Source organism: Oncorhynchus gorbuscha, linkage group LG06 (assembly GCF_021184085.1).
Source record: "Oncorhynchus gorbuscha isolate QuinsamMale2020 ecotype Even-year linkage group LG06, OgorEven_v1.0, whole genome shotgun sequence".
Classification (NCBI taxonomy): Eukaryota; Metazoa; Chordata; class Actinopteri; order Salmoniformes; family Salmonidae; genus Oncorhynchus; species Oncorhynchus gorbuscha.
The window spans coordinates 57,798,605-57,825,814 of NC_060178.1; the positions used below are offsets into that span (position 1 = coordinate 57,798,605).

General features: G+C 45.6%; 1 protein-coding gene across 2 annotated transcripts in view; it reads right to left on the reverse strand.

Annotated features, from left to right (window-relative positions):
• The window catches only part of LOC124038145 (adhesion G protein-coupled receptor A3-like), a 304,056-nt gene that overhangs the window by 195,008 nt on the left and 81,838 nt on the right, over window positions 1-27,210 (reverse strand). For both annotated transcript variants that reach the window (XM_046353649.1, XM_046353648.1), the window contains exons 7-10: window positions 24,813-25,026; window positions 13,590-13,754; window positions 8,159-8,378; window positions 7,700-7,849 (exon numbers count right to left, since the gene is read on the reverse strand). In XM_046353649.1, the coding sequence (XP_046209605.1) occupies window positions 7,700-7,849; window positions 8,159-8,378; window positions 13,590-13,754; window positions 24,813-25,026 (749 nt within the window). The remainder of the gene's footprint in view (window positions 1-7,699; window positions 7,850-8,158; window positions 8,379-13,589; window positions 13,755-24,812; window positions 25,027-27,210) is intronic.

Here is a 27,210-nt window from a genome sequence, read left to right on the forward strand (position 1 = left end):
GATGCTGCGTGGTGAGCAGGTGTCTGAGTCTGCTAGGTTCAAGTGCCTTCCCGAGGCAACCTGCAGTTCTCGATCAAGTCTCCAGTCTGTTCTCGTCTTTACGAGTAGTATTATGCTTTTTGTTTTGTAAAGTTTCTTTACTGGATTAAAAACTCTGTTTTCGCCAAGTCGCTTTTGGGTCCTCATTCACCTGCATAACAGAAGGATCCGACCAAGGAATGGACCCAGCGACTACAGAGGCTCGTAACACTGCCGTCAAGATCCAAGGAGCCATGCTCGGCAGACACGAGCAGGAATTGTCTGCTGCTCGCCATGCCGTGGAGAACCTGGCCGCTCAGGTTTCCGACCTCTCTGGACAGTTCCAGAGTCTTCGTCTCGTGCCACCTGTTACTTCCTGGCCTGCCGAGCCTCCGGAACCTAGGGTTAATAACCCACCTTGCTACTCCGGGCAGCCCACGGAGTGCCGCTCCTTTCTCACCCAGTGTGATATTGTGTTCTCTCCTCCAACCCAACACATACTCTAGTGAGAGAGCTCGGGTTGCTTTACGTCATCATTTCCACCTTACTGGCCGGGCCCGAGAGTGGGGCACAGCTATCTGGGAGGCAAGGGCTGGATTGTTCTAACAATTACCAGAACTTTAAGGAGGAGATGATCTCGGGTTTTGACCGTTCAGTTTTTGGTGGGAGGTTTAGGCCTGGCTTTCCCTATGCCAAGGTCCGGATTACCTATAGAGTTTCGTACTCTTGCTGCCTCAGGTGACTGAACGAGCCGGCGCTGCTCGCTCGTTTGCTGAGGGACTCACAGTGGTCAAAGATGATTTCTCTCGGGAGGTTCCTTCCAGTGTGGACTCTTGATTGCTCCGCCATCCGCATAGAACGACGGGCAGATCTTCGTCACCAGGCTCGTGGGAAGAGAGTCGTGACAACTGTGTTTCCTTGCTCCGCAACCATCTCCCTCCTCTGGCTCTGAGACTGAGCCCATGCAGCTGGGAGGGATTCGACTTTCTCGATTAAGGAGAGGGAACGGAGGATCACCAACCGCCTGTGCCTCTATTATGGATTTGATGGACATTTTGTTAATTCATGTCCAGTAAGAGGCCAGAGCCCATCAGTAAGCGGAGGGCTACTGGTGAGCGACTACTCAGGTCTCTTCATCTAGATCCTGTATTATGTCGGTCCATCTACGCTGGACCGGTTCGGGTGCTACATGCAGTGCCTTGATTGACTCTGGGGGCTGAGGGTTGTTTCATGGACGAAGCATGTGGTTCGGAAACATAACATTTTTTCAGACAGTTAGACAAGCCTACGCCCATTTGCCTTTAGATGGTAGTCATCTTCCCAGTATCAGATTTGAGACACTACCTTTAACTCACAGTATCTGTAACCACAGTGAGACTATTTCTTTTTTGATTTTTCGCTCACCTTTCACACCTGTTGTTTTGGGTCATCCCTGGCTAGTATGTCATAATCCTTCTATTAATTGGTCTTGTAATTCTATCCTATCCTGGAACGTATCTTGTCATGTGAAGTGCTTAATGTCTGCCATCCCTCCCATTTCTTCTGTCCCCATTCTCAGGAGGAACCTGGCGATTTGACAGGAGTGCCGAGGAATATCATGATCTGGCGCACGGTCTTCAGTCGGTCCCGAGCCACTCTTTCCTCCTCACCGGTCGATGATTGTAGTATTGATCTCCTTCCGGGACCACCTCCTCGGGGTAGACTATACTTGTCGGCTCCCGAACGTAAGGCTCTCGAGGATTATTTATCTGTGTCTCCTGACGCCGGTACCATAGTGCAGTCTTCCCTCCGGCCGGGGCGGGGTTCTTTGTTAAGAAGAAGGACGGTACTCTGCGCCCCTGCGTGATACGAGGGCTGAATGACATAACGGTTAAGAATCGTTATCCGCTTCCCCTTATGTCATCAGCCTTCGAGATTCTGCAGGGAGCCAGGTGCTTTACTAAGTTGACCTTCAGAACTTTACCATCCGTACATCAGTGAGAGGACGAGTGGAAAACGGGCGCTTAACACCCGCTAGGGCATTTTGAGTACCGGGTTCTGCCGTTTGTCTCGGGCTAATGCGCCAGCTGTTTTTCAGGCATTAGTTAATGATGTTCTGAGAGACATGCTGAATATCTTTGTTTTGTCTATCTTGACGAGATCCACATTTTTTTCACCGTCACTCGAGATTCATGTTCAGCAACGTTCGACGTGTTCTACAGCGCCTTTTAGAGAATTGTCTCTACGAAAGGCTGAGAAGTGCTCTTTTCATGTCTCCTCCATACTTTCTCGGTTCCGTTATTTCCGCTGAAGGGCATTCAGATGGATTCGCTAAGGTCCAAGCTGTCAGTGATTGGCCCGCCTGCTGTCGCTGTCAGTTGTAGTGCTTTTTAGGTTTCGCTTAATTTCTTATCGCGTTTCATTCGTATCTGTCAAGTTGCTGCCCCTCTCACAGCTCTTACTTCTGTCAAGACGTGTTTTAAGTGGTCCGGTTCCGCCCAGGGAGCTTTTGATCTTCTAAAAGAACGTTTTACGTCCGCTCCTATCCTCGTTACTCCTGACGTCACTAGACAATTCATTGTCGAGGTTGACGCTTCAGAGGTAGGCGTGGGAGCCATTCTATCCCAGCGCTTCCAGTCTGACGATAAGGTTCATCCTTGCGCTTATTTTTCTCATCGCCTGTCGCCATCTGAGCGCAACTATGATGTGGGTAACCGTGAACTGCTCGCCATCCGCTTAGCCCTAGGCGAATGGCGACAGTGGTTGGAGGGGGCGACCGTTCCTTTTGTCGTTTGGACAGACCATAAGAACCTTGAGTACATCCGTTCTGCCAAACGACTTAATGCCCGTCAAGCTCGTTGGGCGTTGTTTTTCGCTCGTTTCGAGTTTGTGATTTCTTACCGTCCGGGTAGCAAGAACACCAAGCCTGATGCCTTATCCCGTCTGTTTAGTTCTTCTGTGGCTTCTACTGATCCCGAGGGGATTCTTCCTTATGGGCGTGTTGTCGGGTTGACAGTCTGGGGAATTGAAAGACAGGTTAAGCAAGCACTCACGCACACTGCGTCGCCGCGCGCTTGTCCTAGTAACCTCCTTTTCGTTCCTGTTTCCACTCGCCTGGCTGTTCTTCAGTGGGCTCACTCTGCCAAGTTAGCTGGTCATCCCGGTGTTCGAGGCACTCTTGCGTCTATTCGCCAGCGCTTTTGGTGGCCGACTCAGGAGCGTGACACGCGCCGCTTCGTGGCTGCTTGTTCGGACTGCGCGCAGACTAAGTCGGGTAACTCTCCTCCTGCCGGTCGTCTCAGACCGCTCCCCATTCCTTCTCGACCATGGTCTCACATCGCCCTAGACTTCATTACCGGTCTGCCTTTGTCTGCGGGGAAGACTGTGATTCTTACGGTTGTCGATAGGTTCTCTAAGGCGGCACATTTCATTCCCCTCGCTAAACTTCCTTCCGCTAAGGAGACGGCACAAATCATTATCGAGAATGTGTTCAGAATTCATGGCCTCCCGTTAGACGCCGTTTCAGACAGAGGCCCGCAATTCACGTCACAGTTTTGGAGGGAGTTCTGTCGTTTGATTGGTGCGTCCGTCAGTCTCTCTTCCGGGTTTCATCCCCAGTCTAACGGTCAAGCAGAGAGGGCCAATCAGACGATTGGTCGCATACTACGCAGCCTTTCTTTCAGAAACCCTGCGTCTTGGGCAGAACAGCTCCCCTGGGCAGAATACGCTCACAACTCGCTTCCTTCGTCTGCTACCGGGTTATCTCCGTTTCAGAGTAGTCTGGGTTACCAGCCTCCTCTGTTCTCATCCCAGCTTGCCGAGTCCAGCGTTCCCTCCGCTCAAGCGCTTGTCCAACGTTGTGAGCGCACCTGGAGGAGGGTGAGGTCTGCACTTTGCCGCTACAGGGCACAGACTGTGAGAGCCGCCAATAAACGCAGGATTAAGAGTCCAAGGTATTGTTGCGGCCAGAGAGTGTGGCTTTCCACTCGCAACCTTCCTCTTACGACAGCTTCTCGTAAGTTGACTCCGCGGTTCATTGGTCCGTTCCGTGTCTCCCAGGTCGTCAATCCTAGTCGCTGTGCGACTGCTTCTTCCGCGACATCTTCGTCGCGTCCATCCTGTCTTCCATGTCTCCTGTGTCAAGCCCTTTCTTCGCACCCCGTTCGTCTTCCCTCCCCCTCCCGTCCTTGTCGAGAGCGCACCTATTTACAAGGTACATAAGATCATGGACATGCGTTCTCGGGGACGGGGTCACCAATACTTAGTGGATTGGGAGGGTTACGGTCCTGAGGAGAGGAGTTGGGTTCCGTCTCGGGACGTGCTGGACCGTTCACTCATTGATGATTTCCTCCGTTGCCGCCAGGATTCCTCCTCGAGTGCGCCAGGAGGCGCTCGGTGAGTGGGGGGTACTGTCATGTTTTGTCATTAATTATCATGTCTTGTCCCTGTGCTTCCCATTCTATTCGTTTCCCTCTGCTGGTCTTATTAGGTTCTTTCCCTCTTTCTATCCCTCTCTCTCCCCCTCCTCTCTCACTCTCTCGCTCTCTCTTCTCTCTATCGTTCCGTTCCTGCTCCCAGCTGTTCCTATTCCCCTAATCAATCATTTAGTCTTCCCACACCTGTTCCCGATCCTTTTCCCTGATTAGAGTCCCTATTTCTCTCCTTGTTTTCCGTTCCTGCCCTGTCGGATCCTCATCTATAATTCACCGTGCTGTGTCTATGTTTTGCCCTGTCGTGTCGTGTTTCCCTCAGATGCTGCGTGGTGAGCAGGTGTCTGAGTCTGCTAGGTTCAAGTGCCTTCCCGAGGCAACCTGCAGTTCTCGATCAAGTCTCCTGTCTGTTCTCGTCTTTACGAGTAGTATTATGCTTTTTGTTTTGTAAAGTTTCTTTCTGGATTAAGAACTCTGTTTTCGCCAAGTCGCTTTTGGGTCCTCATTCACCTGCCTGACTTGTAATGACAGTTCCACTTAGAAAGTCAGTGAGCTCTTCACTAAGGCCATTCTACTGCCAATGTTTCTCCACGAAGATTATATGGCTGTGTGCTCGATTTTATACACCTGTCAGCAAAGGGCGTTGCTGACATTTCACACATCAATCTATACACAATACCCCATAATGACAAAGTGAAAACAGGTTTTTATACATTTTTCAAAATGTATAAAAATAAAGAAACTGAACTAGGGTGGCCTAGTGGTTAGAGTGTTGGACTAGTAACCGGAAGGTTGCAAGTTCAAACCCCCGAGCTGACAAGGTACAAATCTGTCATTCTGCCCCTGAACAGGCAGTTAACCCACTGTTCCTAGGCCGTCATTGAAAATAAGAATTTGTTCTTAACTGACTTAAAAATAATTAAAAAAATAAAAAACCTTTGCTGTGAAACTCGAAATTGAGCTCAGGTGCATCCTGTTTACATTGATAGCCCTGGAGATGTTACTACAATTTGAATGGAGTCCACCTGTGGTCTTGATTGGACATGATTTGGAAAGGCACACACATGTCTATATAAGGTCCCACAAGTCATGAGGTTGACGGAATTGTCTGTAGAGCTCTGAGACAGGATTGTATTGAGGCACAGATCTGGAGAAGGGTACCAAAAAATGTCTGCCGCATTGAAGGTCCCCAAGAACACAATGACCTCCATCATTCTTAAATGGAAGAAGTTTGGAACCACCAAGACTCTTCCTAGACCTGGCCGCCAGGCAAACTGAGAAATTGGGGGAGAAGGGCCTTGGTCAAGGAGGTGACCAAGAACCCGATGGTCACTCTGACAAAGCTCCAGAGTACCTCTGTGGAGATGGGAGAATTTTCCATAAGGACAACAATCTCTGCAGTTATCCACCAATAAGGTCTTTATGGTAGAGGGACCAGACATAAGCCACTCCTCAGTAAAAGGCGCATGACAGCCCGCTTGGAATTTGCCAAAAGGCACCTGAAGGACTCTCAGACCATGAGAAACAAGATTCTCTGGTCTGATAAAACCAAGATTGAACTCTTTGGCCTGAATGTCAAGCGTCATGTCTGGAAGAAACTTGACACCATCCCTAAGGTGAAGTATGGTAGTGGCAGCATAATGCTGTGGGTATGTTTTCCAGCGTTAGGGGGACTGGGAGACCAGTCAGGATCGAGGAAAAGATTAATGGAGCAAAGTCCAGAGAGATCCTTGATCTTGCTCCAGAGAGCTCAGGACCTCAGACTGGGATGAAGGTTCACCTTCCAAAGGACAACAACCCTAAGCAACACAACGCAGGTGCATCTTCGGGACAAGTCTCTGAATGTTCTTGAGTGGCCCAGTTAGAGCCCAGACTTGAACCCGAACGAACATCTCTGGTGAGACCTGAAAATAGCTGTGCAGTGACATTCCCCATCCAACCTGACAGAGCTTGAGAGGATCCGCAGAGACGAATGGGAGAAACTCCCCAAATACAGGTGTGCCAAGTTTGTAGCGTCATACCAAAGAAGACTCGAGGCTGTAATCGCTGCCAAAGGTGCTTCAACAAAGTACAGAGCAAAAGGGTCAGAATGTTTATGTAAATGTGATATTTCAGGGGTTTTTCTATATACATCTCCAAAAACTGTAAATTGCATGGACTCAATCTGTGTGCAATAATAGTGTTTAACATGATTTTTGAACGACTACATCATCTCTGGACCATCATGTTATGGGTATGCTTGTGAGGACTGGGGAGTTTTTCAGTATAAAAAATCTACGGTATGGAGCTAAGCACCGACAAACTCTTAGAGGACAACCTGTTACTATCTGCTTTCCACCAGACACTGGGAGATAAATTCACCTTTCAGCAGGACAATACCCTAAAACACAAGGCCAAATATACACTGGAGTTGCTTACCAAGAAGAACGTGAATGTTCCTGAGTGGATGAGTTACAGTTTTGACTTAAAATCTACGTGAAAATCGATGGCAAGACCTGAAAATGGTTGTCTATCAATGATCAACAACCAATTTGACAGAGCTTGTTGAATTCTGAAAAGAATAATGGACAAATGTTGCACAATCCAGACGTGGAAAAATGTTAGAAACGTACCCAGAACAACAGCTGTAATCAATGCCAAAGGTGCTTCTACAAAGTACTGACTCAGGGTGTGAATACTTATGTATATGAAATATTTCTGTATTTCATTAGTCGTCCACAATTTGACATAATTGTAAGGCACTGTATGGTTTCCCTTCAAATGGCATGATACGAAGTTGACGCACTGATGACATCTCAGCGAAATTAGCACCCAAAGTCTTGCCTTTATGGGGCTGGAGTAGACTAGCCAGCTAGCTACCGGAGCAAAAAGAGACAGCCATTCATATGTGCCTTTCATTGGACTATAAACCGCTTGTCCAAGGAAAACAGCTTGGGTTCTTTATTGTATCATTCCTTGAACTTAGAGTGTGTGATCAGAACACATTATAACGTTTTAGTGGACTGCAGGATGGATGCTGAGGCTAAGTGCTGTGTGTTTTGTGTGTTTGTGCGTGAGCGTGCATAGGTGTGTGTGCGTACGTTAGTGTGTGCATGCAACCTTCTGTGTGTGTGTGTGTGTGTGTGTGTGTGTGTGTGTGTGTGTGTGTGTGTGTGTGTGTGTGTGTGTGTGTGTGTGTGTGTGTGTGTGTGTGTGTGTGTGTGTGTGTGTGTGTGTGTGTGTGTGTGTGTGTGTGTGTGTGAACAGCAGATAAGTGCTGCTATCATACGTACGTCTCTGCGCTGGTCCACTAGGCGAGTCAGCCTCTCTACCAGGTGTGTGACAAAGATGACATCCATCACATCGCTGAAGTCCCCTGCCCTGCTGGTGAAGGCTACCAGCTGCTGGGCTAACGGCTGGGCATTACTGGTGTTGATGGTCATCTGGAAAACAGAACAGTGGTTGAGAGGCTAGATCAATTGGATTTAGATGCATTTCATACGTGCATATGGGCATAAATTAAGCACGATTGTAAGGGCACTGTATATTAACTTAAATCAAATTTAAAATGCTAAGCACGGATAATATAATTGAAGATTCTTCAGTTTTCAACCCCCTTGTCTCACGTTGTTTCTGCTAGTGAGAAAGCCGGAAATCGATGTTTGAGATAATAGTGTGGATGTAAGGTGAGAGTTCCGTGCCTGACTCTCATGGGTTAAAGGTGAGATTTGTGGATTGAATTGCTGTCCTACCTGGGTGAGCTCATGCAGTACACGGGTCACCTCGCTGGCATACGGGCACTGGGTATAGTCGTCCTCTGCCCACTGGCCTGCCGGGTCACAGCGTCGCCAGGCCTTCTTCTCCCTCTGAGTGGGGTGGTGTGAAGAGGCACCAGAATGGTGGGGGGCAGAGCCAAATGTGGATGGAACACAGGGCAGGAAGGCCAATAACCCTGCCAGGGTCTTTGGCCACCTGTCACAAGAGATGGTATCAATATCCTTGTCACCATGATCCACCATAAGCCTTGATTTCCCGATGACATATGTGACACTTTGCTTTGTTATTACTAAGTTATCATATACTGTTGATCTGCTGTTGATATGCATAACAAGTAAACAATCATAATGGCACTGCATATTACATGTTAATCTTACTGCAGTCTATACCCTGAAAATACCCTAAAAGACAAGCTTATTTCATTTCACAATGTCAATTTGGCCATTTTTCAAGAAGTGAAAACAAGAGTAAATTGAGGAGAGACTGAGGAGAAATATGTTGTGTTCGTGAGGAATCTGTCTGGCTTTCTCCCGGCTACTTAGTAATGTATGGCACTAATTTCCCCCCAACAAAAAAGGCTCTCATTTTCCAGCCCATTACGTCACTGCTGGGCAAAAACAGACTCTCTGCTCGCTGCACTGGAAGTGGGCTGTAAAGAACAGGAGAAACGCACAACAATGGAGCATACTGTACATGAAAACAAGACAGGAGGGAGAGAAAAAGTCAACTTCTCAAGTTTTCCAGACGCCGACAGAGATGGCCGCCTCTCTTCGCGTTCCTAGGAAACTATGCAGTATTTGTCATGCAGGTGATAGAGGACCCAAAAGCGACTTAACAGAAACAGAGTTTATTCAAGTCCAAACAGGGAATAACAGAAATCCTCTAGTCTGTAGAGGGGAATAACAAGAGAAGCGGCCACAGACTGCAGGTCGCTTCGGGTAGGCGCAGGCCGTAGTTGACAGAGACACCTGCTCACACGCAGCATCTGATGAAGGCAAAAAACACGACAGGACAGGGCGAAACACAATCACAGCACGGTGAATACTAAACAAGGAACCGACAGGACAGGAACGGAACACAAAGGAATAAATAGGGACTCCAATCAGGGGAAAGGATCGGGAACAGGTGTGGGAAGACTAAATGATGATTAGGGGAATAGGAACAGCTGGGAGCAGGAACGGAACGATAGAGAGAAGAGAGAGCGAGAGAGGGAGGGGGAGAGAGAGGGATAGAAAGAGGGAAAGAACCTAATAAGACCAGCAGAGGGAAACGAATAGAATGGGGAGCACAGGGACAAGACATGATAATAAATGACAAACATGACAGTATTTTGTTTTTTTACGTGTTATTTCTTACATTGGTACCCCAGGTAATCTTAGGTTTCATTACATACAGTCGGGAGGAACTACTGAATATAAGAGCAACATCAACTCATCATCATTACGACCAGGAATATGACTTTCCTGAAGCATATCCTGTGTTTTGCTTTCCACCCAGGACAATGGATCGGATTCCAGCCGGCGACCCAAAACAATGACGCCGTAAAAGGGGCAAAGAAGTGGTCTTCTGGTCAGGCTCCGGAGACGGGCACATCGCGAACCGCTCCCTAGCATATTACTCGCCAATGTCCAGTCTCTTGACAACAAGGTAGATGAAATCCGAGCAAGGGTAGCATTCCAGAGAGACATCAGAGACTGTAACGTTCTTTGCTTCACGGAAACATGGCTCACTCGAGAGACGCTATCGGAGTCGGTGCATCCAGCTGGTTTCTTCAAGCATTGCGCTGACAGAAACAAGCATCTTTCTGGTAAGAAGAGGGGTGGGGTGGTATGCCTTATGATTAACGAGACGTGGTGTGATCATAACAACATACAGAAACTCAAGTCCTTCTGTTCACCTGACTTAGAATGTCGAATGCATTATCTACCAAGGGAATTCTCTTCGATTATAATCACAGCCGTATATATCCCCCCCCCCCCCCCAAGCAGACACATCGATGGCCCTGAACGAACTTTATTTGACTCTATGTAAACTGGAAACCACATATCCTGAGGCTGCATTCATTGTAGCTGGGGATTTTAACAAGGCTAATCTGAAAACAAGACACCCTAGATTCTAACAGCATATTGATTGCGCAACCAGGGCTGGTAAAACCCTGGATCATTGTTATTCTAACTTCCGCGGCGCATATAAGGCCCTCCCCTGCCCTCCTTTCGGAAAAGCTGAGCAGGACTCCATTTTGTTGCTTCCATCCTACAGAGACTAAAACAAGAAGCTCCCGCGCTCAGGTCTGTTCAACGCTGGTCCGACCAATCTGATTCCACGCTTCAAGACTGCTTCGATCACGTGGATTGGGATATGTTCCGCATTGAATCCAACAAAAACATTGACGAATACGCTGATTCGGTGAGTGAGTTCATTAGAAAGTGCATCAGCGATGTTATACCCACAGCAACGATTAAAACATTCCCAAACCAGAAACCGTGGATTGATGGCAGCATTCGCGCGAAACTGAAAGCACGAACCACTGCTTTTAACCAGGGTGACCGGAAACATGACCGAATACAAACAGTGTAGCTATTCCCTCTGCAAGGCAATCAAACAAGCAAAGCGTCAGTATGGAGACAAAGTAGAGTCGCAATTCAACAGCTCAAACACAAGAGGTATGTGGCAGGGTCTACAGTCAATCACGGATTGCAAAAAGAAAACCAGCACCTTCGCGGACCAGGATGTCTTGCTCCCAGACAGACTAAATAACTTTTTTGCTCGCTTTGAGGACAATACAGTGCCACTGACAAGGCCCGCTACCAAAACCTGCGGACTCTCCTTCACTGCAGCCGACGTGAGTAAAACAATTATATGTGTTAACCCTCGCAAGGTGTTTACGGACATATTCAATCAATCCTTATCCCAGTCTGCTGTTCCCACATGCTTCAAGAGGGCCATCATTGTTCCTGTTCCCAAGAAAGCTAAGGTAACTGAGCTAAACCACTACCGCCCGTAGCACTCACTTCCGTCATCATGACGTGCTTTGAGAGACGAGTCAAGGACCATATCACCTCCACCCTGCCTGACACACTAGACCCACTCCAATTTGCTTACCACCCCAATAGGTCCACAGACAAACGCAATCGCAACCACACTGCCCTAACCCATCTGGACAAGAGGAATACCTATGTGAGAATGCTGCTCATCGACTACAGCTCTGCATTTAACACCATAGTACCCTCCAAACTCGTCATCAAGCTCGAGACCCTAGGTCTCAACCATGCCCTGTGCAACTGGGTACTGGACTTCCTGATGGGCCGCCCCCAGGCGGTGAGGGTAGGTAACAACATCTCCACCCCGCTGATCCTCAACATTGGGGCCCCACAAGGGTGTGTTCTGAGCCCTCTCCTGTACTCCCTGTTCACCCACGACTGCGTGGCCATGCACGCCTCCAACTCAATCATCAAGTTTGCGGACGACACTACAGTGGTAGGCTTGATTACCAACAACGACGAGGCGGCCTACAGGGAGGAGGTGAGGGCCCTCGGAGTGTGGTGTCAGGAAAATGACCTCACACTCAACGTCAACAAAACAAAGGAGATGATTGTGGAATTCAGGAAACAGCAGAGGGAGAACCCCCCTATCCACATCGACGAGACAGTAGTGGAGAGGGTAGTAAGTTTATGTTCTATGGCGTACACATCACGGACAAACTGAATTGGTCCACCCACACAGACAGCGTTGTGAAGAAGGCGCAGCAGCGCCTCTTCAAACTCAGGAGGATGAAAAAATTAGGCTTGTCTCCAAAAGCACTCACAAACTTCTACAGATGCACAATCGAGAGCATCCTGTCGGGCTGTATCACCGCCTGGTACGGCAACTGGTCCGCCCACAACAGTAAGGCTCTCCAGAGGGTAGTGAGGTCTGCACAACGCATCACCGGGGGGCAAACTACCTGCCCTCCAGGACACCTACACCACCCGATGTTACAGGAAGGCCATAAAGATCATCAAGGACAACAACCACCCGAGCCACTGCCTGTTCACCCCGATATCATCCAGAAGGCGAGGTCAGTACAGGTGCATCAAAGCAGGGACTGAGAGACTGAAAAACAGCTTCTATTTCAAGTCCATCAGACTGTTAAACAGCCACCACTAACATTGACTGGCTGCTGCCAACATACTGACTCAACTCCAGCCACTTTAATAATGGAAATTGATGTAAAAAAAATGTTTCACTAGCCACTTTAAACAATGCCACTTTATATAATGTTTACATACCCTACATTACTCATCTCATATGTACATGTATATACTGTACTCTATATCATCTACTGCATCTTGCCATCTTTATGTAATACATTTATCACTAGCCACTTTAAACTATGCCACTTTATGTTTACATACCCTATATTACTCATCTCATATGTATATACTGTACTCGATACCATCTACTGCATCTTGCCTATGCCATTCTGTACCATCACTCATTCATATATCTTTATGTACATAATCTTTATTCCTTTACACTTGTGTGTATTAGGTAGTAGTTGTGGAATTGTTAGGTTATATTACTCGTTGGTTATTACTGCATTGTCGGAACTAGAAGAACAAGCATTTCGCTATACTTGCATTCTAGAAGAAAAAGAAACGCACACCTATTTAGGCGAGGTGCTGTCTAGCGGAGTAGAAAACTTGAAAATTAAAGAGAGCCGCACACTCTAGGAGCTCAGATGCAGCAACAAAAATTACACTCGCATTAACATCAGCTAACCATGTGTATGGGACAAATAAAATTTGATTTGATTTGAGATGGACAGGGAGGGAGAGGTGGAAAGCAGACCTGGGTTCAAATACCATTTGCAATCTTTTCAAATACTTTTATCTGTGCTTCACTGAGCTTGCCTGATGCAATAGCACCAATTGAATAGTCCCGACATAGTAAAACCCCTCCCATATGGCACTCCAGGAAGACTGAAGCAAATGCTCAAACGTTTTTTGAACCCAGGTCTCATGGAGAGCCAGTCAGAGACTAATTGGACTGTTTTATAGGCATCTATAAAGCTCGGTACATATGTATTTGCCTTTTATTGATTGATATGAAACACAGAGCTTTCCTAATTTGTGGGGATAATTGCTAGCTAAACAGTACTTGCATTCCAAGGAAATGTTTTTCATTTGACTGTTTACTTTCTTTGTTATCTAATATTCTACAGTAGTTTCCTATTTGAGCAGAACTGAGTTTAGTAAGTCATTGGGCTTTCACATTTCATTTTCTCATAACACTCTGTCTCCTTGAATGCCCACATAAGGTCAGGCATGTTTTTAGCCACCTTGCTGCACTGTAGCTGACCTTTGACATTGACATTTAGCCTCGACCCAAAGAGGTCCTTGTGAATGGTCTGGTCAAAGCACTTACCTGAAGTCTCCCTTGTTGCCGCTGACCCTGTCTGCTGAGCAGTAGGGCGCTGACGTCTCCAACACAACGATCTCCATCTCTCTGGACCTGTTGCCACGGGAACTGGTCACCTGGCACTCCCAGTTGCCAGACAGGCTGTGGTCGATGTTGGAGAGGATGACTTCACTGGAGGAGAGAAGAAGAAAGATTTGTGTGTGTGTGTGTGTGTGTGTGTGTGTGTGTGTGTGTGTGTGTGTGTGTGTGTGTGTGTGTGTGTGTGTGTGTGTGTGTGTGTGTGTGTGTGTGTGTGTGTGTGTGTGTGTGTGTGTGTGTGTGTGTGTGTGTGTGTGTGTGTCTTTCTTTGCTAACCGCACAAGAACTACTCAGTTCAAGAGACAACTGTGAAACTTAGAACAGTGATGTTTTGACGACTGTGCTCGTGACATACCATTGGTGATTGATACTTAAATGGAGCATATCTCCTTTGTAAGGAGGATCTCTAATTGAATCGGACATCCATGGTTATATAAAGGATACATACATGACAATGACAACAGACAGATTATATAAATGATTGGATTTATGCTATTATTTAAATACATCAATTGAGAGAACGCACCTTGTGATACATTTGAAAATAAACCCAACAAACTGCTAGGCAAGAACCACTATCTCCATGGAAATATTTCTCAGCATTAAGCCAACTGTATTTTTTTATTAGTAATGCATAATAATTGCCATAAAATCTACATTTCCATGTGGCACCTCAGAGCATTGACTGCTTTGCTCCATACTTTTGTTAAGCAGCGTTCAGTGTTGCTGAATAATAGCAGCCGCAGTTTCCCAAAAAAAACATGACTTGTCAAATTCGACTTAGGATCAACACTATGCCATGGGTGTGTGACAGTTGACATTCAAATTATAAATGACAGGCAAGAGAAGGCACTCAAATCTTCCACAGTAAAAAAATGTGTAGTTGTTGAGTGCCGGAGAATAATCATTGACAGTGCTTCTGAACAGAGGATATGCAATAAATATTTATTCAGCGACAAACTATGCAGTGGTTAAGGGCGCTGTACTGCAGCCCCAGCTGTGCCACCAGAGACTCTGGGTTCGCGCCCAGGCTCTGTCGTAACCGGCCGCGACCGGGAGGTCCGTGGCTCGACGCACAATTGGCCTAGCGTCGTCCGGAGGGCTTGGCTGGTAGGGATATCCTTGTCTCATCGCACACCAGCGACTCTTGTGGCGGGCCGGGCACAGTGCGCGCAAACCAAGGTTGCCAGGTGCACGGTGTTTCCTCTGACACAATGGTGCGGCTGGCTTCCGGGTTGGATGCGCGCTGTGTTAAGAAGCAGTGCGGCTTGGTTGGGTTGTGTATCGGAGGACGCATGACCTTCAACCTTCGTCTCTCCCGAGCCCGTACGGGAGTTGTAGCGATGAGACAAGATAGTAACTACTAAACAATTGGATTCCATGAAATGAATCCCATAGACATGATGACACTAATATTTGAAATTCCCTTTTAACACTATCGTGCTGATCCGAACCAAACTGTGCTGGCTTGGACATCTTTTTATATTGTCCTTTTCAGCACGGTTCCATCCACTGTGGTGGATGGATGTGGATGGATGTGTACCCGGCCAGGTTAGTACAGTTTGGCTTAGGGCTGTGATGGTCATGAAATTGTCAGCCGGTGATTGTCCAGCAAATAACTGCCCGTCTCAAGAAAAATTACAGTTAATTAACATAAACACATTAAGCATCTCCTGGCTTCCACGCATAGTCTACAAACCCCTGATGCGGACCTTTGGAACATCTACATCATTGAATATAGCATTCATTATCAGAATACATTTTTAGACAGGTCTAAAGAAACATGATATTAACAAAATATAGTCTATTTCAGAAGAACAGAATAGCATACTCTTGAATTGTCCTTATGCTCGGCCTTGATCTAGCTATGCCATATGGCTGTGGGCTACACTAGTTCATTTAGCAGACAATTCCGTGTCATTATTTTAAAGAAGAATACAACTGAACATAGCTGAATAAAATAGAAAATGTATTTTCTCCAAACGATTTCTGAGGGAGTGCGCACACTATTCCGTGTTTAGCAGTTAACAAAGAAACATGTCCTCCTATATGCTTAATTTAGAGTTATTTATGTAACTTTAGTTGTGATACAAACATTGGTTTATAGGTTTATATGTTTTAATACAATCCAAGGCTGTATGATGCAACTAATGATGATTTGAAAAAAGTTGCTTGAAATTGCATGAGCTCTGCTTTGTTTCTTGCTCAGGCTGCACACACTTCCTCAGTCTCTCATTCACAATTTTGACAAGCACTTGAAAATACCTCAAATTTCCCAGCAGTATATCCCCCTTGTGTGGCCATAATGCCCCTAAAAAAGAAAACATGACTTTTGCGGCCACTGGCATTGTGCCCCTGGGCTTAATATAATAATTATAATTCCCTTCTCCCGGCTGTATGCCCTGAAGCACCTCTCACTCACATGGCGCTCTCAGATATCTCAATTCTTATTAGCTGATGCCCGTCACAGGATCGGGTCCTTCTAACATGCATCTCAGCTCCAAAGTAGGCTACAAGTGAAGATAGACACATCGGTGCACGTCCTTCTTATCGAACTCCGAGGCGCATATGTTAGAAGAATTGTCCACATGTACTTTTCGTCAGCCAATAAGATGAGTAGGCCTAACAAACAGCAAAAGCACTAGCCTATGTCAATATACTATCCCCCATAGTACAAAAGTAGACCTATTCCATTGGTCAACTTGTCCTTCTGTGCGAGAAATAAATATTCCAAACATAGTCTGGGACAGTTGTGGGATGCGATAGATCACAAATTAATACAACCACTCGCGTCAAAAAAGTTTTTAAACCAATGAGGTTGATGCAACAGATCAGAACGTTTAGCTTAAATGTTGATAAACTATTACGCTATTTCTTCATATTATAAGCACAGCAATGCGCAAACAGCAGTAGGCTATAAGCGCGAATGTTCCACAATGCTATCAATTAGCTGGAAAGCACCATTCTCAAAAGTGACCGCAAATGCGATTATGCATGTGATGTTTTACTGTAAAGGCGCATTACTTATTGTTTAGTGAACAATTGTTTTACATTTTTTTATAAAAGGTGCATTTTTATAGTGAAAATTATCTTCCCCAAACTTGAAAGTCACCTATGTATGCCAGTTAGGCTCTACACCTGTTTCTTGCCTTACTGCACACACGCTGGGCATCATTCACAAGTGATAGGCTAATATTGTCACCCTTCAGACTATTCTTGATTTAATTTTTGCCTTTACATATACTAAATCATTTATGTGTGAAATGGACCAGTAACATGCACCTGTCTCGGGAACAGGGGCAGCAGGAAAAAATAACTGTCTTCTCTGCACTTAAATAGCGAATGGAGGACGCCTTTCCTGTGGTTCATTTTCATGCCAGCCAGGTAGGATATACTCCTGTTGTAAAGAGAAGCAATGTGCTTAATATTAGCATAGTAAAATGGAGGGGGAGTCGAGAGCTGTGAGAGAGAGGCCAAACTCCTGGATGGTTCACAGGTCTGTTGGCTAAAAGCTTTGAACACTGATCATTATCTAATTGGCTGGAGCAGAAAGAAGAACCTGAGTGGCGTTTGGGATTTGAGTTCAAACTTGCTCTGAGACACAGTTTGCCACAATGTTGTTATTTTCTGGTTGACAAGATGTCAAATAACCAAATTACAACCAATGGGTCTCTATTACAACCAGGTAAAGGTGTCTTTTTCATGACCAAGGGTGCATTTTGTTTGCTATCTGGTCAGATAGCCAGATTAACCAGATTAAACCAGATAAAGACATCTTCTTCATCATGAAACCTACTGGTGACCCGAGATACTTCTCCTCCCTTTCCCGCTCAGGAAAACATCCTTATACATTGAGATAGATGTAGCTAGATTAATTATTATTTCCTCTTCCCTTGCTTAGCTCCCTTGGCTATGCCCAGTAATAAACCACTCTACCACACAACATCAGAGTGACTGATAAAGTGAGCACTCTGTGTGAGTCCAGTCCTGTGATGTTGACGAACCCTGTGATAGCATGGGCAACCCAGTGCTGCTGCTGCTACTGCCACTGCCTCGGTCATCTCCACCACCACAGGCAGAAATAGAACACAGCTCTCTCTCGCTAAAACAGCAGTGCTCCTTCTAAGGGACACAGCCACAAAGTAGTGTTTCAACTCTCCAGTCAGGTCCTAAATAGAGCTTAGTCCAATATCCGCTTGTCTGATATCTCTATGCAAGCAGCTTGCTTGTCTTTAATTTCTAGGAAAGAGAAAACTGAGGAGAAGGAAGCATTGAAACATATTATTATGATGATAACGACATGATCTGATGTTGATGATTACTTCAAGACTTGATGATGGCAATAATGACCAGTCAATAGTGAAATAAAGTGACGTGTCTGTCTGTCTGTCTGTCTGAGTGTGTGTTCATGTGCAAGTCTGTGTGTGAGAGACTGAGACATGAATAGTGTGCAGAGTTACAGTACATCACTGGTGAACAGGCCAACCAACACATACTATATAAAGGGAAATAAAGTATCTCTTCCCCTCCTCACACCCCCTCTCACGCTCTACTCTCCCAGCTCTAGCCCCCCAATCCCTCTTTCCATCCTCAATTTCGCCTTCTTCTCCCTACTGCCTGAGCAAAGCAATCTCACCGCTGAGGACTTAAGCAACAAAGTGGAAGCTAGATGAAATCAAATCACAATTTATTTGTCACATACGCATGGTCAGCAGATGTTAATGCGAGTGTAGCGAAATGCTTGTGCTTTTAGTTCCGACAGTGCAGTGATATCTTACAAGTAAACTAACAAATTCATAACAACTACCTTATACACACAAACGTAAAGGGATGGAATAAGAATATGTACATATAAATACATGGATGAGCGATGGCCGTGCAGCATAGGGAAGGTTCAATAGATGGTATAAAATACAGTATATACATATGAGATGAGTAATGTAAGATATGTAAACATTATTAAAGTGGCATTACTTAAAGTGACTAGTGATACCTTTATTAAATTCATGAAAGTGGCCAGTGATTTGGGTCTGTATGTTGGCAGCAGCCTCTCCATGTTCGTGGTGGCTGTTTAACAGTTTGATAGCCTTGAGATAGAAGCTGTTTTTCAGTTTCTCGGTCCCTGCTTTGATGCACCTGTACTGACCTCGCCTTCTGGATGATAACGGGATGAACAGGCAGTGGCTCAGGTGGTTGTTGTCATTGATGATCTTTCTGGCCTTCCTGTGACATCGACTGCTGTATGTGTCCTGGAGGGCAGGTATTTTGCCCCCGGTGATGCATTGTGAAGACTGCACTACCCTCTGGAGAGCCTTGCGGTTGAGGGTGGTGCAGTTGCCGTACCAGGCGGTGATACAGCCTGACAGGATGCTCTCGATTGTGCATCTGTAAAAGTTTATGAGGGTTTTAGGTGACAACCCAAATTTCTTCAGTCTCCTGAGGTTGAAGAGGCGCTATTGCTTTCTTCACCACGCTGTCTGTGTGGGCGGACCATTTCAATTTGTCCGTGATGTGTACACCGAACTTAACACTTTTCACCTTCTCCACTACTGTCCCGTCGATGTGGATAGGGGGTGCTCCCTCTACTGTTTCCTGAAGTCCACAATCATCTCCTTTGTTTTGTTGACGTTGAATGAGAAGTTGTTTCCATAACACCACACTTCGAATGCCCTCATCTCCTCCCTGTAGGCTGTCTCGTCGTTGTTGGTAATCAGGCCCACTACTGTTGTGTCGTCTGCAAACTTGATGATTGAGTTGAGTTGGCGCGACACTTGAAAAAACCCGGTGGCTGTACTGACTCTGACAACATATCCTGAGTGAGCCAAGTTTCTGTGAAACAGAGAATGTTACAATCTCTGATGTCCCTCTGGAAGGCAACTCATGCCCTAATTGGACATTGGCGACTAATATGCTCGGAAACGGTGGGTGGTGTACTCGCCTTCTTAGTCTGACCACGAGGCCACTCCGCCTGCCTCTCCTGCGGTGACAATGTTGTTTTGGGTCAGCCTATGGGATTCGATCCAATGTCCAGGGTGGAGGTCCGAACAAAAGATCTGCTTCGGGAAAGTAGTATTCCTGGTCGTAATGTTGGTAAGTTGACGTTGCTCTTATATCCAATAGTTATTCTCAGCTGTATGTAATAACCCTTAAGATTTTCTGGGCTAACAATGTAAGAAATATACATTAAAAAAGTCATTACTGCATAGTTTCCTAAGGACTTGAAGTGAGGCGACCATCTCTGTTGGCGCCATCTTGCCAGATCACAAACTCTCCCAGATATCTGCTACACAGAGTTTAACTCAGACCCAGATAGAACAGATTGTGTTAAGAGGGTTTGTCCAGCTCCAGCAGTCAGCTTATGGGTGGTTTTGTGGTTTGATAGAAAACATTTTTTGAAGGTCGTCCTCAAAGGCTTACAACTAAATAATAACTATGAGAGGAAGCATGGAGCTGGGAGTGCAGCCCTGCAGCACTGAGCGGGACAGGGGCACAACACAAAGTAATGACCTAAATCCACACTAACACTGCGCTATTGTGGAGCTGTCTGCACCCAGCGCTTCCCAAAGGCCTCATTAGGAATTCTTACGCTCTTGCGCTGATATGTAACAATTTGTTTACATAATGCCTGCTTTTACAAGACAGTAAACTTCAAAAGCGTCCCCTCCCCAACAACAAACCGAAATTCCAACTCTCAGGCATTTTACAAGAGGCTCTATGCCACAGAGTTGGTTTCCTTCTTTCTCTAAGTAAGTGTGTGGGTGCTTCCGATCATACATTCAGATGAACAGATACTGTATTCTTGCAAACAAATAAACATACTGAAGAAAACATACTCAAGATCATTTTCTATATGGGGACCATAGTTAGCGAACACGAACACACACACACACACACACACACACACACACACACACACACACACACACACACACACACACACACACACACACACACACACACACACACACACACACACACACACACACACACACACACACACACACACACACACACACACACACACACACACACACACACACACACAACTGCAGTCCTGATGATAACACTTTAATAGGGAAGGCCAAATCTGGGTATGAATGGTCGGACTTAAAGCATTAGTGTGTGATTTGGGAATAAATAAAAGATCCCTCATCCATAGAAAGAGAAGCAGCTTCTTCCAAAGACATTTGTTTTCCCCCTCTCTTAAGCCACTCCAACCAGTGTTGTGACCCCATTTAGATTAAATTCATCCACTACGGATCATAGCCATGTGTAAATAGGGCTAAAGAATCCTACTATAAATGACATGACCATTGGCTACAGGGCCCAATTAAGAACACTATTCATTTTTATTGATTTCATTTTACCTTTATTTAACTAGGCAAGTCAGTTAAGAACAAATTCTTATTTGCAATGATGGCCTAGGAACAGTGGGTTAACTGCCTGTTCAGAGGCAGAACGACAGATTTGTACCTAGTCCAACGCTCTAACCACTATGCTACCCTGCCGCCCCATTCAAGAACCTTGTGATTGAAAATTGAGTTAAAAAGGAGCTGTTTGTATTTATTTGCATTGTGTACATCGAAAAAAACACTTTGTAACAGTGTAACTCTACCAAAGCTTTTATGTGCAAAAATGTAAGGCTCTCACTTTGCCACTATCTACCGTATGTATCGTCTCTGTAATGCAATCAACTAACCTACCATCCCTCTGGCAATCAGTATTACTATTCCCTCTGACCTGCTCTACGTTCCCTCATGTGCTGGATTAGAACACAGTGGCAGGAAAATTCCAAGAGCCAATCAGCTTGAGGAGAAGTGTGAAGGAAAATCAAGGGATGAGGAGAAAGAGAAAGTTAGAAATAGAAATGGGAGAAACAGAAAATATATTTTTGAAATGCCTGGAGAGTGAAAGGTGTGAGGGAGAAAAGAAAAGGAGAGAGCAGAGAGAGAGAGCAGAGGGCGAGAACAGAGAGCGAGCGAGAAACCCATCAGAGCAAACGAGGTAGAGCTTTTCCTCTCAGTTCAGTGGCATATTAGGGTGATTAAAAATGGAGGGGATTAAGAAAGATACCTCCGAAGCGGCAGCTAGCTGCAGGCTTTCAAGTGCTTGATTAACGGGGCATGATTCACATGCTGGTCCCATGTCCTCCGCTAACATCAGTTACTGGGAGTTTAGCCTGGCAACATTACGCAGTCTGCAGCAGCCTGGGCCAGCCACACACACACATACACGCACCCAGCACCCAGCATTAGTATTCAGGGACCATTATTTGGGGTCAAAATTCTTAATGAAATAGGGAAATGGAAGATCTTATCATCCTGTGCCTGTGAGCGTCACCCCAAATGTCCTCAGTGACAGCAAGACTAAGTAACATGAATGTTTACACTGGCACATTCTTTAACATGGCACCCTCTGAGGAATGGGCAATATTGGTTTGTGACCACACTCAACTGAGGTGAGAGAAAAGCTATGAAAACATTTTGGGAACACCTTAATAGGGGTCATAAAAATCAAAATGTCAATATGACTTCAGGGTGACTGATCAAAGAACACATCGGGGGGGTTAAGCTACATCTTAAATCCTGTGTTTTTAGACTCTTCCTCTCCAATGGGCCATCATACAGGGCTAGAGGTACTGACTCACACACACGCAGACACACACACACCGCTAAGAGAGCGTTATTTCAAAGTGAACTCCATCAACAGAGAGAGCATAACGATTGAAAATACGGCCTCATGTCATTAAACTGGCATTGACTCAGGCCTAGTTGCTGGCATGGCGGGCAGGTCAGAGCATTAATAATCCTTGATGCTTTATTTAATGAGAGCACCAGGGCCAGAAATTCCCCCCTCTCTCTAATTCCCTACTTGTCTGTCGACACACTTGTTGATGATATAGGAGCTCCGACTGGGCTGAGAGCTGTGTATTTGTTGGACGGGACGTTTTATACACTCAACATTCTGCAGTGGAAACCAAGGCAGTTCCTCAGTTGCAGCTTGCCCTTTTTTCTTCTTCTCTCTGCTGGGAAAGCTTGACTGTGCCTGTGGCTGCCAAGAGCAACATGACCATATAGGTTCCACTTCCAGGGAGAAAATGACATCGTTTGTGTATACAAGGGAAAGCGGCGGCTAATTGCGAGTCCTAATCAGAATGAGAGTGAGGCTAAATCCATCACATTCCGCACGGCGACGCAGTAGTGGAAAAGGAGTGTTGGAAATGTTCGCGTGTGTGTGTCTACGCGTGCATGCGTGCGTCTCTGCATGTGCGCATATTGCTAGTGTTTTCCTGAGGTGCGTGTGTTGCAGTGAGGAGTCAGAGGGCTCGACTCACGCTGACGAACGTCACAAATCACCCCGGAGCCACTTAATGGAGTTTGATTGCGTAAGGAAGTCCCATTAGAACAGAACACCACCTAACAATGGACACTGGGTTGATTCTCTATCAGGCCAATCCACTCCGCTCCGTATGCTGTACACAGGCATGTGTTAATCACTCTTCAGCCCATTCACACATACAAGTGATTCATTCACCAGAGCAGCTTGATGGGCTTTTGTGTGTACACACGATTCGCAACTTAACACTACAGCTGCTAGTTACCATTAGCGACGAATGATCCACAGCCATTAGCCAGTTCGGAATGAGTGGCCAGGTGTGAATTACAGACCTCATTGGAGAGGCAATGCTAAGTCATTCCATTTTGGCAGTCCGCAACAGAACAATCTGTCAAGACAAACTAAATGCAGGGAGGAAGGACAGCACTGAATGCAGTTAGCCTATTGAGATATTTAAGTGGACACGAAAACATGTCTTTTCACTCATCATCATACTAAGAGACAATCAACTCAGCCACAAAGCTATAGAGAATACAACATAATAGTACACTTCAACATCAAGTGGGAATGTTGGTCAAATCAGGAGCAGTGGGAGCGACGGTATTCCAGGACGGTATCCTTCCCAGAACTGGGAAAGGAGCTGGCATTCCGGATGCTATGTAAACCGTGACAATGAGCGTTCCGGCCCTGTTGACACAGGGAAAAAATATTTCTGTCAACACTCCATCAATATTTATGTTCGAGCCCCCGGCTCAGAGAATAGCAGCAGTTAAACTAATCAACAGCCATGTGCTCTTCCATATGAGCATGCTTGCCGCCAAGCCAAGCAGACCTGGATTCAAATACTATTTGAAAATTGTTCCAATACTTTGAGGGTTCGCTTCAGCATGTCCAGACGGCCAGATGGGTGGGATTTACCGGTTTGAGATGATTTGATTGGTGCAATAAGCCAGGCAAACTCAATTGAGCACATATAAAGTGTTTTAAATATTTCAAATAGTTTTTGAATCCAGGTCTTCCGCCCAAGCTAACAGAAACAGTAGCCTGAAGAGGAAACAAAGAGAGGAAAAGGATGTGTGGCGACGGGCCCCAAAAATGCGAGAAAATCAGAGCTGCTGACCGCATTATCACTATAATTATGCTTCCGCATCTGTTCCTGTCAGTGTGTGATCACCGAATGCTCCGACAACGTTCCCGGAGCCCTCTGAAAACCTACCGAGGGGCATAGATTGGCTCTCAGAAGTGGTGGCACACTGCCAACCCAATTCTGTCCCTGTCCTTTCAGATCCCTATCAAGGGTGGACAATAACATGTGGTAAATAACAGCTACAATAAGGGAGAGAAAGGGGATGGTGTGTGAGTGTTTGTGTTTGTGTTGTGTATGTTTGCATAAAGATGTGTGTGGTTGTGTGTCAGGGCATGTGAGCATGATAAGCGAGACACAGTGATGTGGGTGAGTATTTGTGTGTGTGTGTTCTGCACAACTGTACCTCATGAGCATATACACGTACTGCATATACACGTACTGCACTGCAGAACTGTTACGCATGAGTGCTTACGCGTGTGTGTGTGTGTATGTGTGTGTGTGTGTGTGTGTGTGTGTGTGTGTGTGTGTGTGTGTGTGTGTGTGTGTGTGTGTGTGTGTGTGTGTGTGTGTGTGTGTGTGTGTGTGTGTGTGTGTGTGTGTGTGTGTGTGTGTGTGTGTGTGTGTGTGTGTGTGTGTGTGTGTGTGTGTGTGTGTGTGTGTGTGTGTGTGTGTGTGTGTGTGGGAGTGAGCGCGATTAGCTCTTCCCTCACGTCCCTGATACCCCCTACCTGGTTAGCAGGCAGCAGTCGTGGACCAGGGTTTCCTCCACATAGACACCCCTGCCCTCGTTGCTGTGGATGGCGCGGCCATTGTGGCGCCAGCGCAGCTTGACAGAGGGATCCAGGTATGACACGGTGCACTGCAGAGGTAGCCGGTCCCCACGGAATACCACCTGTCTCTGGGATGGGATCAGCTGGAACAAGGGCAGCTCCAGAGGCCCATCTGAAGAGGAAAGGCAGATACCAGGGAGAGGAGAAGGGGAAGGAGAGATTGGTGGGGGATGGGAAAGGGATTTGATGATTCCCCATGGCTGTAGTCATGTCAGTTGTAAAGTATTGACAATGTTACCACACAAAAATACACATACAATATCCACAAATACACATGCACACACACATCAGCAATCAGGAGAAAGCAATGTGCTTGTAGGACTGAATGAAAGCTGTGGGGAACATAGAGGATTTACAGCTAAGCAAATCATTTAATACCAGATGAATTATGATTTTTGTGGTTGTTGGCTATATAAAAAGGCTAGTAAAAGGGTTTAACAGCTTTCTTCAGTTTCAATCTTCGAAAACAGCTAGCGCTGTACCTGGAGCTGCTTGCGTCGGCCACGCGTCTCCATACTGATCTGAGATTATCGTAGTAAACTGGCTCGCTGTGGTACCTTGGGAATTCCGAACTCAGGGAACATGTTTGATTGGGCACATAAAAACATTTCCTTGGACATGCTCCAAGAAGTCGGCTAAGCGGCCTTCAGTTCCATTCAGATCAATGGGGAGACCGAGCAGTGCTTACAGTGTGACGGACCATTCAGTACACGGGTCATAAAGCGCTCCCATTTGTGGATGCTGATACATTCAGTTCAAACTCCAACGTCTCTCGCTATATTACATCTCTATTCTAAATGCTATATAATGGATCTGACTGAGAGATAGTGAGATAGCGAAGGCACGGCACCATTCCATCTCTCTGGAGATGGTTTAACTAAGCCAAAAACACAGCCAATAAACGTTTCTTTTAATGTGTGATCTGGGAAACGATCAAGGCCGATTTAGTGAGACGTCACCTGACCTTGATTTTATGTATGCATACTCTAATGCAGGGGTGTCAAACTCATTCCATAGAGGGCCTAGTGTCTGCAGGTTTTAGTTTTTTCCTTTCAATTAAGACCTAGACAACCATGTGAGGGGAGTTCTTTACTAATTAGTGACCTTAATTCATCAATCAAGTACAAGGGAGGAGCGTAAACCCACAGACACTCATGTTAAATGCATTCCATGGAGGAACACGTGCTCTAATAGATACATAAATAGAAATAATACATAATGCATACTATTAACATAAATAAGACATACATGCTTCTGTACTAAAGTACGCAATTCACATGCTCATTGACTGGGCTAACACCTCATCTCTTGATATTAAGATGCTCATCTACGAGGCTAACACCTCATCTCTTGATATTAAATTACTCATCTACGAGGCTAACACCTCATCTCTTGATATTAAGATGCTCATCTATGAGGCTAACACCTCATCTCTTGATATTAAGATGCTCATCTATGAGGCTAACACCTCATCTCTTGATATTAAGATACTCATCTACGAGGCTAACACCACATCTCTTGATAATTAACATGCTCATCTACGAGGCTAACACCTCATCTCTTGATATTAAGATACTCATCTACGAGGCTAACACCTCATCTCTTGATATTAAGATGCTCATCTATGAGGCTAACACCTCATCTCTTGATATTAAGATACTCGTCTACGAGGCTAACACCTCATCTCTTGATATTAAGATACTCATCTACGAGGCTAACACCTCATCTCTTGATATTAAGATGCTCATCTATGAGGCTAACACCTCATCTCTTGATATTAAGATACTCATCTACGAGGCTAACACCTCATCTCTTGATATTAAGATGCTCATCTATGAGGCTAACACCTCATCTCTTGATATTAAGATACTCATCTACGAGGCTAACACCTCATCTCTTGATATTAAGATACTCATCTACGAGGCTAACACCTCATCTCTTGATATTAAGATGCTCATCTACTGGGCTAACACCACATCTCTTGATATTAAGATGCTCATCTACGAGGCTAACACCTCATCTCTTGATATTAAGATGCTCATCTACTGGGCTAACACCACATCTCTTGATAATTAACATGCTCATCTACGAGGCTAACACCTCATCTCTTGATATTAATATACTCATCTACGAGGCTAACACCGCATCTCTTGATATTAAGATGCTCATCTACGAAGCTAACACTACATCTCTTGAAATTAACATGCTCATCTACTGGGCTAACACCACATCTCTTGATAATTAACATGCTCATCTACGAGGCTAACACCACATCTCTTGATATATTTACATGCTC